The sequence below is a fragment of the Poecile atricapillus genome, chromosome 3 (genome assembly GCF_030490865.1).
Source record: "Poecile atricapillus isolate bPoeAtr1 chromosome 3, bPoeAtr1.hap1, whole genome shotgun sequence".
In the NCBI taxonomy this organism is placed as follows: domain Eukaryota; kingdom Metazoa; phylum Chordata; class Aves; order Passeriformes; family Paridae; genus Poecile; species Poecile atricapillus.
In genome coordinates, this window is record NC_081251.1 from 99,863,920 (window position 1) to 99,880,849 (window position 16,930).

General features: G+C 48.5%; 1 protein-coding gene across 1 annotated transcript in view; it reads right to left on the reverse strand.

The window, feature by feature from the left end:
* The window catches only part of PARP1 (poly(ADP-ribose) polymerase 1), a 32,524-nt gene extending 19,522 nt beyond the window's left edge, over positions 1-13,002 (reverse strand). Inside the window, exons 1-6 of the mRNA XM_058835968.1 lie at positions 12,803-13,002; positions 8,970-9,132; positions 8,348-8,466; positions 7,411-7,625; positions 2,102-2,198; positions 570-686 (exon numbers count right to left, since the gene is read on the reverse strand). Coding sequence (XP_058691951.1) covers positions 570-686; positions 2,102-2,198; positions 7,411-7,625; positions 8,348-8,466; positions 8,970-9,132; positions 12,803-12,922 — 831 coding nt within the window. The 5' untranslated portion in view covers positions 12,923-13,002. The remainder of the gene's footprint in view (positions 1-569; positions 687-2,101; positions 2,199-7,410; positions 7,626-8,347; positions 8,467-8,969; positions 9,133-12,802) is intronic.
* Positions 13,003-16,930: the final 3,928 nt, after the last annotated feature.

A 16,930-nucleotide genomic window follows, 5' to 3' on the forward strand; every position in this document is an offset into this window, starting at 1 on the left:
AGGTTTTCCTGCCCAAGAGTATTCCATGACCATTTTGAGTCTAGACACTTCCCACACTCCAGCCCACACTCCTTAAAAAGAGTCCTGATAAATACAAATACTTAAAGCAGTATGTGGCTCTGAAAGAGAGCAGACTTTCACAAGTTATACAGACCAAAATGGACTGTTTCTAGAAACAAAACTGGGAAAGAATTTGTACAATTTTTGCTTCATTTTGCATAATTTAACAGTTGAGGGAGGCAATGTGAAGTGCCTTAACTAACCTGCTCATGAAGAGCCAGCACCAAAATAAAATACAGACCACTTTGAGCGTAGCAGAATAAAGGCACTACACCACTTCTAAGGTGCTGAATTCAGCATCACTCACCACCACACCACTCTTCACAAGCAAGTGTAACAGCAATATCAGAGTCCTGGGATAGAAGGAGTGGGCTTTGCACCAAATTTCTTTCTTAAGTGTTACATTAGAACATTCTTCAGACTTGTGGACTTTGCAGCAATATTGGGTCAGGTCAGCTTCACCAGTTCCAAGACCCCCCACACATGCAGAGCAACTACAACCAACTCACAGCATTCTCCCCTGAGGGGACCTCCTGCTTGTTGGCGATCAGCAGCTCTTTCAGGTCATTGGTGGAGCAGACCTTCCTCAGCTCATCTTTGATGCCCCAGATCAGCTCTGTCTGCTCCTGTTGACAAAACCCAGCAGGTAGAAAGCAATTTATTGCAAGTAGCTAAGGAGTCTCAGACTGCAGTATGTGCACAAGGTTTTAACAGGCTCATGTTATCTTAAACACAGATTGTGAGATTAAGAGCTCCAAGAGCCAGTAACTTTACCAAAAGGGAGAGTCACACATTTTACCAAACACGTAAAACACAGGTTTTACAAGGTCACATCCTTCAGATGTCAGTGCCCTTACTTCAAAAGCTCTCAACATCCTTTGCAAATTTCACTTACCTAGCTGACACTGAGAACAGTGGGGATGCAGCTGCATTTGAGCCTTCCATAAAAATCAGAAATGCTGGTTGCCACTGTTCTTTTTTTAAGATAACTAAGAATTAGAGAAATTTCTACTAGATCAGACACCTGCAGTTGTGTGAAGGAGCATGCATATTCTTTTGGGCCTTCCTACAGAACTTAAAAAATATTGGGAAGCAAAGAAGCATCCTAAAGTATCTCAGATAGTTTCTGAATGTTATCCACTGGCTACAGTCAAAAATGCAGTCTGCCCTGGAAGAAGTGGTTTACTGGGTTAAGTGGCGCAATTTTCAGTGTTAGTGATCATGCTTAATGAAATGCTGTTAAAAAAAGTGAACCCAAAGTTAACCTTGATACACAAAGTGCCTCCATTTGTCCTAAACATCTGCATTGCAGCAGCAAAACCTTAAAAATATATTAATTGAAAATTATGGTGCTGCCACACAACAAAAAATAGAACTTTTGTACAAAGCCAGAGCCAGCACTTTTCTATGACTACATTAAGACTTCAGTTGCAGCAAAGACAATTCATCAGTTTTTTTCCTTGGGAACTTTTAATAAATAAAAAATTCCTGAAGCTCTAATGGGAATTCTTCCCACAACATTCTAAAAAGTGAAAGGCAGAATGCTGTGATCTATGACAATTTGTACCTAAGAACAGCACACCTCTCTCCAGAGACTGAAAAAGATTTGACTTTTCATTAATCTAGTTGCGCACTTTATCTCTGTTTAATTTTTATGATGAGCTATTTATTATTTTCCAAGCTCTTGTGCAATAGTGCTTGGGCTCCAAGCTTCTGCCACCACAGCCAGATGATACAAGAAGGAGCTCAGAAGCAGCCTCTCAGAAAAAAGGCATTTAACCTAATCTCTTTAAATCCAATAAGCCCAAGTCCTAGAGAACATCCTTCCTGTCTTTCGAGAGAAAGGGGCAGGGTGAATTGCCTAGAGCAACGCCTCAGCGACAGGGCACCTCCTGTGCCAGGATCATCTGTGCTGCCACCTCTGTCTGGGTACAAGGTACTGCCTTCTCTAGAGGGAGCAGTGAGGGCACCCTTCAGTCAGTGCCTCACACTGCACTCTTCCAGCAAAGCAGTTCTTGGGTTGCAAGCAGCTAAAACTCACCTTCAGCTGTTTTTGCTGCTTTGACTCTTTCTCTTTTTCTTTTTTCTGCTTCTTTTTTGCAGTCACGTTTCCATCAACCTCTTCTCCTTTTCTCTTTCTAACAGATAAAAACAAAACAGAACCACACACACATGAAAGGAAGTTATTGAAATGGCTGTCCAGCACTCGCCAGAGCTCAGATTACTGACTGCCAATAACTGCAGAGGCTTGAATATCCTCGGCTTTGGCAGGCAAACCCATTTTTCAAATTCCTCAATGCTAGATTATAGACGTGCACTTGGCTCTGCAATGTAAGCTACCTCAATCAGGTCAGGTACTTAGAGGTTTTTCACAGGGTAACTATGGCCTGGCAGAAGAGCATGTGCAAGACTGCAATATTCTCAGGCGTATTCATCTACACCTCTATTAGTTATACCAAAGGCATACCTAAAAATCACTGGACAGCTTTCCAAATCTGGGGAGGTGTAGCAATGCAGGTTAAAAGACCACAGTGTCTTTCAGCTGAATCAACAGCTTGATCAGCTTAGACAGTCCGTACTGAAATAAAGGACAGCAAACACGGTAACTTGAATGAGCTAGCACACTGGGAAACTAGGTATTCCATATTTCCCATCTAGTTTCTCTTTAGATTGGAATTAAATCAGGCCTCTGAAATCAGACATGTGCAAGTTTCTGCTTGGAAAATGCTTCCAGGCTCACAGTGGTTTTGTGACATACTGTTGGGAGTTGTGTGCGTAGAAATTTATTGCTATTTGCTAGGCCTTAGAGCTGAAGGGAGAAGTTACAGAAAACACTGCTCAGGAAGGACTAGAAAAAGAAAGCCAAATGAAAACTGGGGGATTTTGGCAGACTTCAGAGTGACAAGGGACCTGAGAAGAAGGTTTTGTGTTTCCAGAGTCATGCCATCCCCTTTGTCTGCCTGGAGTGTGTGTTCTCCTTGTGAGGACACCAAGGGAAATTCTATCCCAGCTGAGACAGGACAGGCCTGCAACTCGAGGCAGAGCATAAATACAGCTTGGATCTCACACTCCATTTTGACAGAGATGCTTTCTGGTACGAAACATCAGCCAGGTTTCTCTTTAAGACAGCCTCTCAAAACTTTGTAAGCTGTGGTTGAGGGTTAAGTCATGAAGTTGACATTCTTGATTGCTTTTCTACATACAATTTTAAACAGCTCTCTTTCTAGGACTTTGCTCTCAATAAGACTAACTCTGTATGACAGCTATAAAGCTGCTGCAGGAGGATGTCAGGAGGTACTCTCCTCCCAGAGACTCCTGCATGAGACCTGCACATTCTGGTAACTCTCCTGGCCGTAAAATTGGGCTAAGTGCTCACTTTATTTGCAGTGGCCAGAGCAGCCCACTATTAGCACCTCTGACCAAACAACAGCTCAGAGCACTTTTGAGGGACTGGTTTTGCAGAAGATTTCATCTTCCAGCTGCCATCAGTGAGCAGGGGTTGTGCTGTACATTTTCCTGCCTCATGGTGGGGGGAAACAACCACACTGTGCTGCCAGAGAAAAACTTCATCCTGTGTTCTAAATCAGGCAAGCGGCAACCAGCGTGGCAGGACTGGCTCCAGCACACACAGAACAGTGCCTCCAAAATTCCCCAGGCCAAGCAAGTCCTCTCTCCTCCTTGGCTGCAGCTCCTGCAGGGAACAAGACCAGAGTCCACTGAGCCCCACCAAGAAGACAATGACTTCCCTAAGTTTTAACAGAGTCAGTGGTACACAACAGAGCCTGTGAAAAACATACCAGCCTGATTGCAAAGTGTTCTGCTGCAGCTTTCCAAATTGGGGGTTTAATGATGTCAGTGCTTAGAAGGGGTGCCCGGCTCTGTGTATCTGCAGTGCCTGCTGACAGTCAGGCTGCCTCCAGCAAGCCAGCACTCACTCCCACAATGTAACTTGTCTCCTAGTCCCCAAAGGGAGTAAATCCAGCACAGCAGCCGCTGGAAGGTGATCACTCTGCGGAGAGACCCTGTGACCAAGGGAATGCGTCCAAATTCCAGCAGCAGCTCACACTTTTGGCAGCTTCCCAGTCAAGAGGACAGCAGATGCTCCCCCAGACAGGGTGAATACTGTACCTGCTCCAGCCACTGGAACAAACCACAGGGTGGGAGAGATCTTCCCAACTGCAGGGAGGCATAAAGCTATTGGTCACCACCTTCTCTTCTGTGCCCAAGGCTAAAGCAAACACTAATCATTTCATATAGCCTGGAGAAGGGAATGGCAAAGCTGAATTCTTGTGTCTTCCGAAAGCAGCACATTTTAGAATAATCTGTAAACTACACCCTCACTAACACACAATAAGGATCTTCCATCCTTGGGCCACAAAACCATGTGTTGCCCACAGCAGTGAGGTGCTACTGTGTGCACCTTTTCTCCTGCTGGGGAAGGGACAGCCTTCCACCTCTGACAGGTACAGCCCAATAGCTTGCCTGGAGGGACTGGTATTTCCCAGACTATACAAACCACTTCTCACCTTCATGGAGGACACACAAGATTTATTCAAACTACAGAGAAAATGAAGAGGGAAGTGAACTGTGGCCTGGACCTTCCTGACCACCAACTCTATTTTTCATGTTTGCCTCTTCTCCTCCCTACAATAAAAAGGTGGGAAGGACAGTCACAGCAACCCTAGATAAAGCAAACAGCCCATGCAGGGAGGAATAAGAACTCCCTTTTCACCTCCTCCCTGTAGAGCACTGCCAGACTGTTGGTGACCTGAGCACTTAGCATTTGCCTCAGGTCACCTCTGCAGCTAATCCAGTGCTGCATGACATCTCCAGAATGACACTTTGCTCCTGTCCTGGACAGCAATTCCATCTAAACAAGCGAGGCAGAAAATACAGGAAGTACTACAGCTTAGAGCAGGAGGACAAAACACACACTACCAAAGAAATACTATCAAAAGAAGCTCACAAACTGCTACTGCATTTCCTACATCAGCATACAGGCATTCTTTCCACACAGAAGCTGCAGGCAAGGACACAAGATCCCCCTTTCCCAGGTCTGCAAAGTGCTGGTGCTTAGGCAGGAGAGCCCATAGCCCAAGGGAGGGTTGCATGTCTCACCCAGAACTGGCTGAGGAAAGGAGCCAGGATCCTTGCAGTAAATCCTCCCATATTTGGCCTTCACAAGGAAAGGATTTTCCAACTTACTATTGGTAGCTCTGCTCCACACGTCACCTCTCCCATCTGGAAAAGGCACATCTCAATGCCACTCTTACACAAAGGGCTGACAGGGCAGTCCCAAAGTCTGAGATTCTCCTCAGAGTATGGGCTGGACATGCAGTAGCAGCACCTGAATTTGGATGTATCACATCTGAATTGCACAGACTTCTGAGTTAAGATATAATTTGAACACAGCATACGTAGAAATATCTTTAAAGACCATTTTGAGAATCTCACTTGCAACAGACATTTCAACATAATTTCTGCAAGAGGCTGTAATTTTTGTTGTTAATTTCTGTTATCTCATCAAATGCACAAGGTGAATTATCCAAATGCATCTCATTCAGGTTTCTGGAGTGTTCTTCCTTTGGCTTCTCTGTAACTCCTTTGCTGTCTTGGCAGCAAAACCACCAGACAGATAGCACACCACACCCCTTCACTCATGCTGTTTATTTACGCCATCAGCCCAATTGGTTTGTTTGACAGGCAATGATTTTTCCAATTGACCCTTACCACCCTTGGCTCCAGCACAGCCCTAAGAGCAGAAGGTAGTGGAGCATAAGAGCTAGCCAGCACCTTCATGGTTGAGGTGCTTGTTCAGGCAGTGCTTAGAAAGCAGGAAAGATGAGACATCCTGCTGCTTTTCTGGCGTGAGGTCCTGGTTCACATTACCCTACATCACCAGTGCAAGCTTTTTTCCACTGCAATTCTAGGCTTTTATTTACACAGTGACTTGGCAAACTACTTTGTGGCCTTTCTTTACAAAGCCTTCATATTTTGCATAGCATCCCAGAAGTGGCCCAGAAAAACAGAGTCAGGGCAGACAAGAGAAGCACTTACACAGTCAAATCTCTAGAGCTTTGCTGAGGACATGGGAGAAAACTACAAATAACCCTATTAAACTCACTGTTCTAGGACAAAGCAGAACTCACATCTCAGCACAAAAAGCAAAGGACTACTTGAAAACCTGTAAGTGCATTAAAATACTGCACTTCTGCTTACACCAAGCAATGCACAGAGAGGTAAAATCCCTGCACGGAAAGACAGCGGGCTGCCCAACAGATGCACACATCTCTTGGTCTCTGCTACTTCAGCTGAGTGATGTGAACAGAAAAGAACCTGAATGGGCTCTAGCCAAAGCCCCCATCTGGGGTGCTGCAGGACTCTCCCCACAGCACCCACACTACTGCCAAATGCTTCTGGAGCAGTGGCTTGCCAAGCAACTGCACACCACACACATCAGCTGCACACCTGAAAAACCAAGACTGCACAGATCTGACATGGCCACAGCTTCTCAGAACAGACATCAACTTCACTGGACACTTTCATGGTGAATCTTTGCAAAAAGCAAATTGAATTCAGTCTAAAATGTACACAGAGAAGTCCAATGTTTTCCAATGAGAAGATCTTTTCTTTTTTTGTAGGATCCAGAAATACCTTATGTTCCTTCCTCCACGGGGACAATGCAACACTGATTTTTGTTATGAAGCATGACTCCAGGCAAAGTCATTTCAAGAACAAGTAACAAAAGCCTTCATTAACAAAGTAAGATTCACAAAGCTAGCAAGTCACCTGGAAACACTTCTCTGTCAGTACAAGTTCTGTCAAAAGCCTCCACTGAAAATCTCAATGCAAGGCCATGAAATTTCAGACACACTATAAAAGATTCAGCAAACAAAAGCATCCAAGTGTAAGCACTACATGGCCAATAAACACCATTATCAGATTCAGTGCCTGTCACAGATCAGCAGCTCATAGATAAAAGATGTCAAATCAATTCTCTAACAAGTGGTTTGAGCAGAGAAACCATCACTGATAACAGTATCACACAAGGAGACCTAGAGCCCAGTATCCATTTGTACTATGCAGGCATTATTTTATGGTTGAAAGCCCTCCAAGTCACAGCTGCAGGTCTCTGCATTTCCTCAAGGCAGTCACAGGGGGCAACTGGACTGCATGTTCCCAGGGACAAGGAATGTCTGCCTGACATTCTGCCTGAGGTCACAGGAACGACCAAGCCCTCATACAACTGATATTCTTTTAACAGAGACAACATCCCACACCATTTATCATGGATACATTTAAAGGCAATGGCTCCTCCAGACAACACAATTTCTTACACTAATCACCTACCCTTCACTCTTGGTAGCTGGGAGCTGCTTCTTCAGAGTTTCTTTATCTTCAGCTTTCAAGATGCTGAAGCCCAGGAGCTGGGTGGCCCCGTAGGCTGGGAGAAAGCCCAGCTCCGCTCGGCGGCTCACAAAACAGTCCGGGTGGTACCAGTTATCTATCATTCCCAGCTGCGGCTTTTCAGGATGCACCATCTTCTTGGAAATCCGGATCTGGCCCTGAGGTAAAGTGACACAAGGGCAGTTGTTAGGCCATTCTGGAAGGAGCAGGATGTTAACAAGCTACCAACATGGTACTTCCTAAAAACCTGTAAAACAGTAACAGTTCCTCTATCAAAGTCTGCAACTTTTGTTCAAACCCTTTTACAACAGCTCCTCTGCTTTCTTCTGTACTCTTGCTAGGTTGAAAAAGTCACCTTTAGGGGGTAGTTTTCTGCTCAAAATCCACTCAAACTGGCTAACCCTTTTGTCTTTATTCCAACTTCCAGTAAGCTTTAACAAGTAAATCTCACATGAACAAGTCTCATAAAGACAATTAACTTTATGTCCCTACCACTCAAACACCAGTGCTAATATGAACTTACCCTGTCTTACTGCAAATTACTTTTCAGATGTCCAACAAGTAGCTGGTTTGCAGTGCAGTAACAAGCAGGAAAAGCTGCAGTTAATGGTGGCTCTCTAGCCACTGAAATGGTGGTGAGCAGCATTCCCAGCCTGCTCTAAGACCCAAGTGAAAGGAGGGATCACCAGGCTTGAAGCCCAGGCTACCATGCCTGAGGGATGCCTTTGCTGTCAACTGTCCAGGGCACAGCTGCTCCTCAGACACAGAAATGCAGCTCTGCAAGTGCTTTCCATATGCAGGAGAGACAGGAAGCAATTATAAAAGCCACTGTTTGAATTAAAACTGGTGAGAGAAAAGATGAGATGGAGAACATTTTTACCTTTTCTATTTTCTGCTCACAGCCTTTGCAAGTACTTCTGTTAGACTTGGCATATTCTGCAGCAAAGTCATTTAGACTCTTCTCAGCCTTACCACCTCCTTCCTGTTCCCCTCCTTTTCCTGGAGAACAAAGCAAATAGAGAGTTCAGCTTTAATACACATTCCCTTATTTTCTTATTCTCTGTCCCAGATTGATAGCAGTCTGCATTAATAAACCTCTGGTGTTCCAGCCACTCATTTATCCAGAATTTGAATACAGAGCAAGACAAGCAGTCCGTGCTCAAAGCACCAAAGAGCCACCATAACCATGCACTGAACTGAAGGTACTATTAAAACAACTTTGTACAACAGCATCTGTTAGCATTAAAGAACTGAAAACTAATCATGATAACAAGAAACGTTTTGTCAATATATCTGCCAACTGACTTGGCTTTTTCCCCTCACTGATTTAAGATGCTGCACAATACTGTCAGCATTCCAGTCCTGGAGTGGGGAGACACCTCAACAATTCTTCTGACATCACTTGCTGAAGCAACGTGGACACCAAATCACCATAAAAACAGCACAACAAAAGCGAGCACAGTTCCAGATGAACCTCCAAACACCATGATGCTTCTGCCTACCTCCTCCAGGGCCTCCAGTTTCAATGGATTTCTTGATTTTCTCCTGATCTTCCCACCGAAGCTCAGGGAAGCCATCAATGTCTGTGTGGGACACAATTCGAGCCCGCTTCCAGAAGCAGCTGTAGTGGTGCCAGTGAGGGACTTTGCCATCAAACATGGGTGACTAGCAAAAAAGCACATTACCAACATGAAACAATTCAAGCAGAATCAAGGGGAAAAACAAAACAAAGATAAAAAGGAATATCTGTATAAACACACGTGATTTCTTCCTTTTATTTTTCTTTAAATCAGAAGATGGATACTATTTAGGACAAAGTCTGAGAAGAAAATCTAATAAGACAGACAAGCTGCTGGAAAGATGTTCCCAAAGGGGATAGACATGGAAGGAGCATTTAGCTAGCTTAACCAGTTCATCACCCTGCTTCCCAGCCCATCTGTTTTACTGAAAAAAAAAAGGTCACAGACTCAGCATGGCTGCACCAGCCCCTGTGAGACTGTGCAGCACAAGAGGCTGCTAGCCTCACTCCACAATCCCTTTGAGAAATACTTCTCTAGCAAACTGTCCATTCTCCTGGAGAACCCATGTCAGGCACAAGATAAGAAGGGCAGCTCCAAGGATTGTGGCCTGAGGAAACACCTGAGTGGCCTGCAGGAGGTACAGACAAAATTCAAGGGAAACACCAGAGCCAAATTAAAGTTCTGCATCAGAGGTTGACAGCAGGCCACAAAGATGATCAGAGGGTTGAAGAACCTCTCCTGTGAAGACAGCCTGAGAGAGTTTGGGATGTTCAGCCTGGACAAGGCTCCAGGGATATCTTATAGCACTCTCCAATACCTGAAGCTGGCCTACAAGAAAGCTGCAGAGGGACTTTTCACAAGGACTTGTAGTGATAGGGTAGTGAGGGACTGGGAAAGGTTTTCCAGAGAAGCTGCAGATACCCTATACCTGGAAGTGTTCAAAGCTCTTTAAACAGCCTGGTCTAGTGGGGGGCATCCCTGCCCATGGCAGGGGCTGGGGACTGGATGATCTTCAGGAACCCTTTCACACCAAACTATTCCATGATTCATGATCAGGACAGAAACATTGCCCAAGTCCTCCTTGAAGTGCAGCTCCAGAGTGCCCTGCCCCATACCAAGCGTTTGTTTTACAAGTGCTCCACTTGTTTAAAACTCAGACACAGTTGGTATCATCCTGGCATCGCTTCAGTTACCCACCAGGCAAAATAACCTTACAGTGGCTTGGCTCCAAAGAATGCACACAAACAACTGCTGTACTAATAATACTCAGTGCTGTACAATTATTATTACTGATGATACAGAACTAACGACCTAGGAAACCCTTCCATGTGTCACTCACTAACAGGAGGGAGATCTCCAAGCCAAAAACAATAGCAGAGCTTCGTGTACGAGTAGGAAGAAATAGGAAAGGGCTTCAAAGACCATAGCATGGAACCAGGAGTGCTGAGAACCCAAATTCCAGTTGGAGTCTTCCCACAAGCCAGGATTGGATACCCAGTTACTCTCACAGCACCACAGCAGCCACCCTGCGGTTGCTCTCAGTGTGTCTCTAAGTCACATGAAATTTTGGCAACTTGGACACCTCTGGACTCATGTCTAGAGCTTTGCAGGAGGATCCAGGGCTGTTCCCAGCACAAAGGCTTTGAGGGGACAAGGCACTGGGGTGTACAGAAGAGAGCAGAGCTGGCTCTATCTTTAAGACAACCATACAAGCAGTGAGTAATCTCCTCAACATAGAGTTTCAGTTTCAGACACTTTTCTCTGTGTGGACCTCTAGGCAAGCTGGGCCTTGTTTACACAACTACTCTCAGCTCACCTATCTCTAGACCATAGTTTCCTAAACAAACTAAGGAAAAAAGAGACTAATTTGCTTTCACAGTGCATGTTCAGATAACAGAAACCACTCGGTTCCAGCTGGAAGCAAAAGGCAAAGCTGTGCTGGTCCTGCAGGGCCCGAGCGCCTGCCCTGTGCCAAGCACCCAGAATCCCACTGTCATTGAGAGCTCTTCACTCGAGGAACCAAAACAAAAGGGAGGTTACAGCAGACACAGCCAAGGCCTTGGTCTGTATCTGCCTTTAATTTCTTCAGCACAATTTGCAGAAGAGCTCAATGCACTGACGCTGGCACAGAGGCTGCGGTGCAGGGGATTTCCCTGGGAAAAAACAAGGGACCCGCGTGCTCCGGTGAAATTCAGGCAATTACAGGGTGTGCTCTGCTGGTACAAAAACTAGCAGAGGGCAGAGGAAAGAGCAAGCAAATTCAAGAGGTTGTGGGGTAAACAAAAATACAAGTGTTTGGTGTAAGACCAGCCGTTTTGGGGAGACATCTGGCAGTGGCTCTGTGAGGAATGTCATGATCCCCAGGAACTCGCTCCATAAACCAAACTCTAGAGAACCAGAATACCCCTGGCCCCCGCGCTGAAGAAGGGCAACCCACCTCACATCAGCCTCGACTGCGGGGCAAGACAGGAAGGGGTAACAAACGTAAAGAAGCCGAGGAGCAGCAGCCAGAGCAGGGGAGAAGGAGCAGCTCCAGCGAGCGGCTGAAGGCAGCCGGGGAGACAAAAGGAGAGGCAGCAGGAACACGTGCGAGCAAACACTGCAGCTTGGCACCGCACGGTCCCACATATTTCCCAGGCGAAGGAGGCTCTGGGGAACAAAGGCAGGTATTTCCCCTCCGGGGCAGCAGCTTGGCCTCCAACCCCGGCAGACCTGCCAGCCCCGCCCGGCAGCCAGCAGCCCCCGCAGCACGGGCGAGGGGGACCGGGCCCTTCCTCCCCGCCCCGTACAAGCGGTGCCTTTCCCAGGGGCACAAGCGAGCTACGTCCTCCAGACCCGGCTCCTCCACAGCATGCACGCATGCATGCATGCATGCATCCATCCATCCATCCGCAGCGCTTTGCGCTGCCACGTCCTTGCTCGCCTTCCGTAGACACACGCGTATGCCTTTGCTTACCTTTCACAGCAACACCCCCAAACTCAGCCCGCCCCCAGCTCGCTGCAGGTGCCCCCTCCCCTCTGCCCTGATGCAGCCAGCGGAGATGGAGCACCCCCTCCCAGGACAGCGCCGTGTGCCTCCCCTGCGGAGCGGCGATTCCCTCCGCATCCTCCCGCAGCACGGAGGGATGCTGGGTCCGTGCACAGCTCCCAGCCCCCCAGCGCAGGACGGGGCTCTTCCCTTCCTTTCAAAAGGAAGCCAAATATTATTTTCCCAAAAGGCAAATAATAGCATGAAGGCGGCGGAGAGCAAACAGTGCGTTCGCCAATTGCGGTTCAGCTGTTTCACGCCTGCCATATGCCAGCCGCTCTGCGAGACCACTGGGGCCCGGCCGCTCACCTTGCGGCCCCGCGGCTGCCCCAGACCTCTCACAGCTTCCAGTTCCTCCGTCCCGCACGCCAAGCGCGCACCGAGCGGGGATTCCCCGGGCCCGACACCGAGCGCTGCGAGCGCCAGACGCTTCCCAGGGCAGGGAAAAGCCGAGCCGCGGAGCTCGCATCGGCCCCCGGACGGCAACAAAGCGCCACGGCCCCGGACGGTGAACTTCGCACGGCTCCGGCTCCAGCCGCCCCTGCAGCCCGGGGGAAGCGGCTCCCCCCGCCCGGGGAGCGCTGCGGACACGGCAGCGAGCGAAGACATCTCTGCTAAGAATAGGCTGCTCTCGCCCCCGCAGCAGCGAAAGGCGCGGCCGAGCGGCTCCGGAGCACCGCGGCGGGCCGAGGGAGCGGAGCCCCGGGCTGGCCCCGCCGCCGGCGGTACCAAACGGTGCGGCCAGTTCAGCCCGCCCGCCGCCCGCGGCGGCCCCGCCACGCGGTACCTGCACCATGAGCGCCAGGCGCAGCGAGTCCTTGGCGATGCTCTCGCCGCACTTCTTGCAGGAGGCGCGGCCGCTCTTGGCATACTCGGCCCGGTACAGCTTCTCCGCCGGCTCCGCCATCGCCGCCGCTCCCGCCGCCGCGCCCGCGCCGCGCGCCCGCCGCGACCCCGCCCGCGGCAGCGCCAGCCGAGCGCCGAGCGCGCTCCCCCGCCTCGCCGGCCGGGCGGATCTGCCGCTCGGGCATCGATTGGGCGTGCCTGGAGGTTCCCAGTGTGTATCAATGGGAGGCGGGCGCGGCGGCGCGTCTCGTGCTGCGGGGCCGCGCTGCGCCGTGAGGGACCCGGGTTCGGGTCCCACCGCCACCCCCGCAGCCCCCCGCATCCCTGTCCCGTACCCGCACAGAGCGGGCTCCCGCGTCTTGGGAGAACCTGAGCCCAGCAGCTCTCCCGCAGACATATACTGGCAGCGTGATGCCGCTTCCAGGCGGGCGGTCCGGTGGTGCCCAGCAATAGGATCAGGAGCGATGGTCCTAAACTAAAACACAGGAAGTTCCACCCTGATATGAGGACGAACTTCCTTATATGAGGGTGGCGGAGCACTGGAACAGCTGCTCAGGGAGGTCGTTGGGTCCCTCTCTGGAGACAGTCAAACCCCACCTGGACACGTTCCTGTGTCACCTGCTCCAGGTGACCTTGCCTTGGCAGGGGGCTGGACTGGTGATCTCCAGGGGACCCTTCCAACCCTGATAGTTCTGTGATTCTGTTTCCTCCAGTCCCTGGGAATAACAGTGTGGCTGCTGACAAAAACAGAGAAGGAGCCCTTCAATAAAAAATCTGCAGGATTTTTCCTCACTCACAGAAGATAATTATCCTCTACTATCAGCAGAGGGCATTGGCTCTGCAGCTTCTCTGGAGGAAAGACGAGGAGAGCACTGAAGTTACTCCAAACCATTGCCAAGTATTTGTCATTAATTTTATAGAGATTCTGACATTAGGATTCAACTAAGGCAGGATGTGCAGCCCCGGGTGGGCTTCAGGCAGCTCGCAGATGTCACTGAGAGGCGCACAGCAGCATCTCAGGAAATCTGAGATGTTGACACGCCTTTCATCCTGTGCCGCCCTTCTCCAGGCTGTCACACGGGTGCTGTGCACGAACGCAGGGTTTGCCTTCACAGGGAGCCCCCCAACAGCCTGGGGGTGAGCGGCGTGCCCGGGAGGAAAGGATGGCTCCTGGGTACATCACTGCGGATTGGGGGAAGGAGCAAAAGAAATCTCTGCGAAGCGCTAGATGGTGCTGCGAACACACAGACACCCAGGTGCTCCATACAGAGGAATCTTGCTGATTACTCCTTCCAGGAGTTCCTGGCCCAGACACCAGTGGTTCAGAGGCAGATCAGTGCATTTGGTCTCACCCTGGGGAAAAATGGGGAGAAAACCCAGGAGAGTTCATCTGAATGACCTGGACCCCCTCCCACTGCCTGGCACGTTTGTCAAGGGGTTTGCCCTGTTTGAAGGGGACCAGCAGAGAGGCGTGGAGTGGCATTCACCCGGTTCAACAGAACTGCTGCCACCCTGCTCCATCCAAGGGCATCCAAATAGCAAACAGTTAAGGGCTGACTTGGAAGAGTTGTCCTAAATGAAGTCAATGGCCTGTTTAACCCTGATCCTGCCTCTGCCAGAGGCTGACATAAGAAAAGCCAAACAAGCACTACTTGATCTCCCAAATATTTCCCAGCCTCATGAGATTGGTGGCTTAGAGATTTCCTGCATGCCATCATCCTGATGGGAATTTTTCTTCCAAGGATTTGTCCAGCTTCTTTGAAAAAACTCTTGTTTATATGTTATTTATTTATAGTGTTTGAGCAAAAGAGAAATGACTGCTCGTTGGTGTTTCCTCTGGCTGGGGCCACTTTCACTCCTAAGAAAGGCAGCCCTGCCCAAACACTGAAATGCTGCTCTGCAGCTTGCAGCCTAGGAACTTGCAGAGGATCTGTAAGATGTCATGAAGAGCCATACACAACATTCACAGACTTGCAAGCATGAAAACAAGCAAAGAAAGTGACTGAAACAAATGGCTCTTCTGAGCTTAACCTTTTATTTTCAGTTATGATGACATACTACATTAATACGAGTCCAAATGGGGTTTAGTGGAATTTCTTTTTTGAAAGGGGTAGGTGGTTCTGCTTGAAAGGATCAGCCTCAAAGCTCTGGGCACTTTACTTTTTCAGCCCTCGAGAATTCCACAGGAGTTTTTCTTGGCTACAACCTGTGTGCTGCTTTGAATCAGGAACGTCTATGTAGAAGGAATTACATTGTTATAGTTCTTATTGCAGTGTAATTTCCTCTGTAGGCAAAATGTCATCCTGATTTGTGGTGTCAAGAGTTGCCAAATCATGTTAGTCCCTTCCATAAATCTATTGATCACAACAGAGCTGCCTTGCTCTCTGTCTTCCCAAGTGTGACATGTGGATCACAGCACATCCCTTCCTCTCTCCCGGGGCTGTGGGGGACCAGTCAGTGCTAACACAAACAGCACCAAGGATACCAAGTTTTGTTACAAAACAGCTGCTTTGGCAGCAGCTGAGAGAAGTGGCATCTGCAAGGCCACTCTTCTGGGTAACAATCCCTTTAAGTAATTACAGTATTTCAAGAGCCCTCATCTTTGGCTGCTGGGTTTTACAGGAACCTGCATGCAGCAGGAGCAAGGGCAGTTAAAGGGGGTAATATTTTTATGATCCCTCACATGCTGTCTACATCCCTTTCTAACAATATTCCCATCTCAGTGGACTGATGACTTCTGGGATCCTGTTGGATGACAAGTGCTGCACCAACATTTGAGGGTTTATTTTCCCTCTCTGTTACCAGGGTAGAACTCATGGTTATCCCCAGAGGTGTTTTGATTATGATTATCTCCATATACTTACACTGAGATGCCAAACTGGCTGCTGGTGTTCACAGAGCAGCACTTCCCAGGAAAACCAACTCCAATCACACACACACCCATGAGCTCTCATAGCTCACCGTGCTGTGGACAGGAGTGTAGTGAGGCAGGGGTTGTAATCAAAAGGTCTGATTTGCAGGCTTCATCACAAATGTCAGGATATTTGGAATTTTCTTAAAGCCTCTGTTTCTGCAATCTCACCTCTAGGATGCCCCCAGCAATTTCTGGCTCTCCAGAGGCAAACTGCACAGAAACAGTAAAGAAGAAAAGAGTGGCCCAAGAAACCCCATCTCTGTCAGTTTTTAGTGTCTCAGACTCTGAAATTCAGTGTCAAGCATTCAGGCTTGTGACTTCAGGGCACCACAAAGAATTATACTTTCTTTTCTGGGCCATTTTGCATTAGATTCCTCTGAAAGGCAGAGGAAAGTAGGTCAAACTCCTGGGACAAGGAAGACATAAGTTATCTCTTCAGTGTCACAGGACCAAATGCTTCCCCTCAGATTGTGCTGACAGAACCCTAAGCACTGAATCTTCCAGACTGTCTTGCTTTGGGCTCCGTTTCTGACACATGCCTGAGATGTCTCTCTGCAAGATTTCTACCCTGCCAAGCATCTCACAAAGGGTGAGAAAATGTTGGGCATATATAGGGAACATGATCACTTACCACCAGTGGGGCAGTCAGAACTGTTCTTGCTCAAGCCTGGATTTGTTGCTGCAGGAGACTTTATATTATCTGGTCTTTGTTATCAGATAGCTGGAGAGTTTTGTAACAAAAACTGTGCTAGGTTATCCTGTTTATATGATGACCCACTTTCTTCATGCCACTGCACATAATCAGCGTGGCTGGGATGACCCTGTTTGCATGCAGGAAAGAGGCTACAGGCAACCACTGCTGTGGCTCAGCTGTGCCTTCTTGCTTAAGCAAGTGATCATCCCATTAACATCCCTGAAAGGGATGTGAGATTGTGCACTCCCCATCTAACTGAGCATCTTACTGTCTTTTCTTTCCATGGAATAAATCAGAGGGCTCATCATCCTGTCTAAGGGTTCTAAAATATGTATTGAATAGCTTAATAACTTCCCATGGCTCCTCTCTCCTGGATGATACAATCTCTTTGGCTGAATATAGAGTGTTCCTGCAGGGCAGAGGTGACGTTTTGGTGCCCAGAGCTGGCCTCCTCCTTAGTC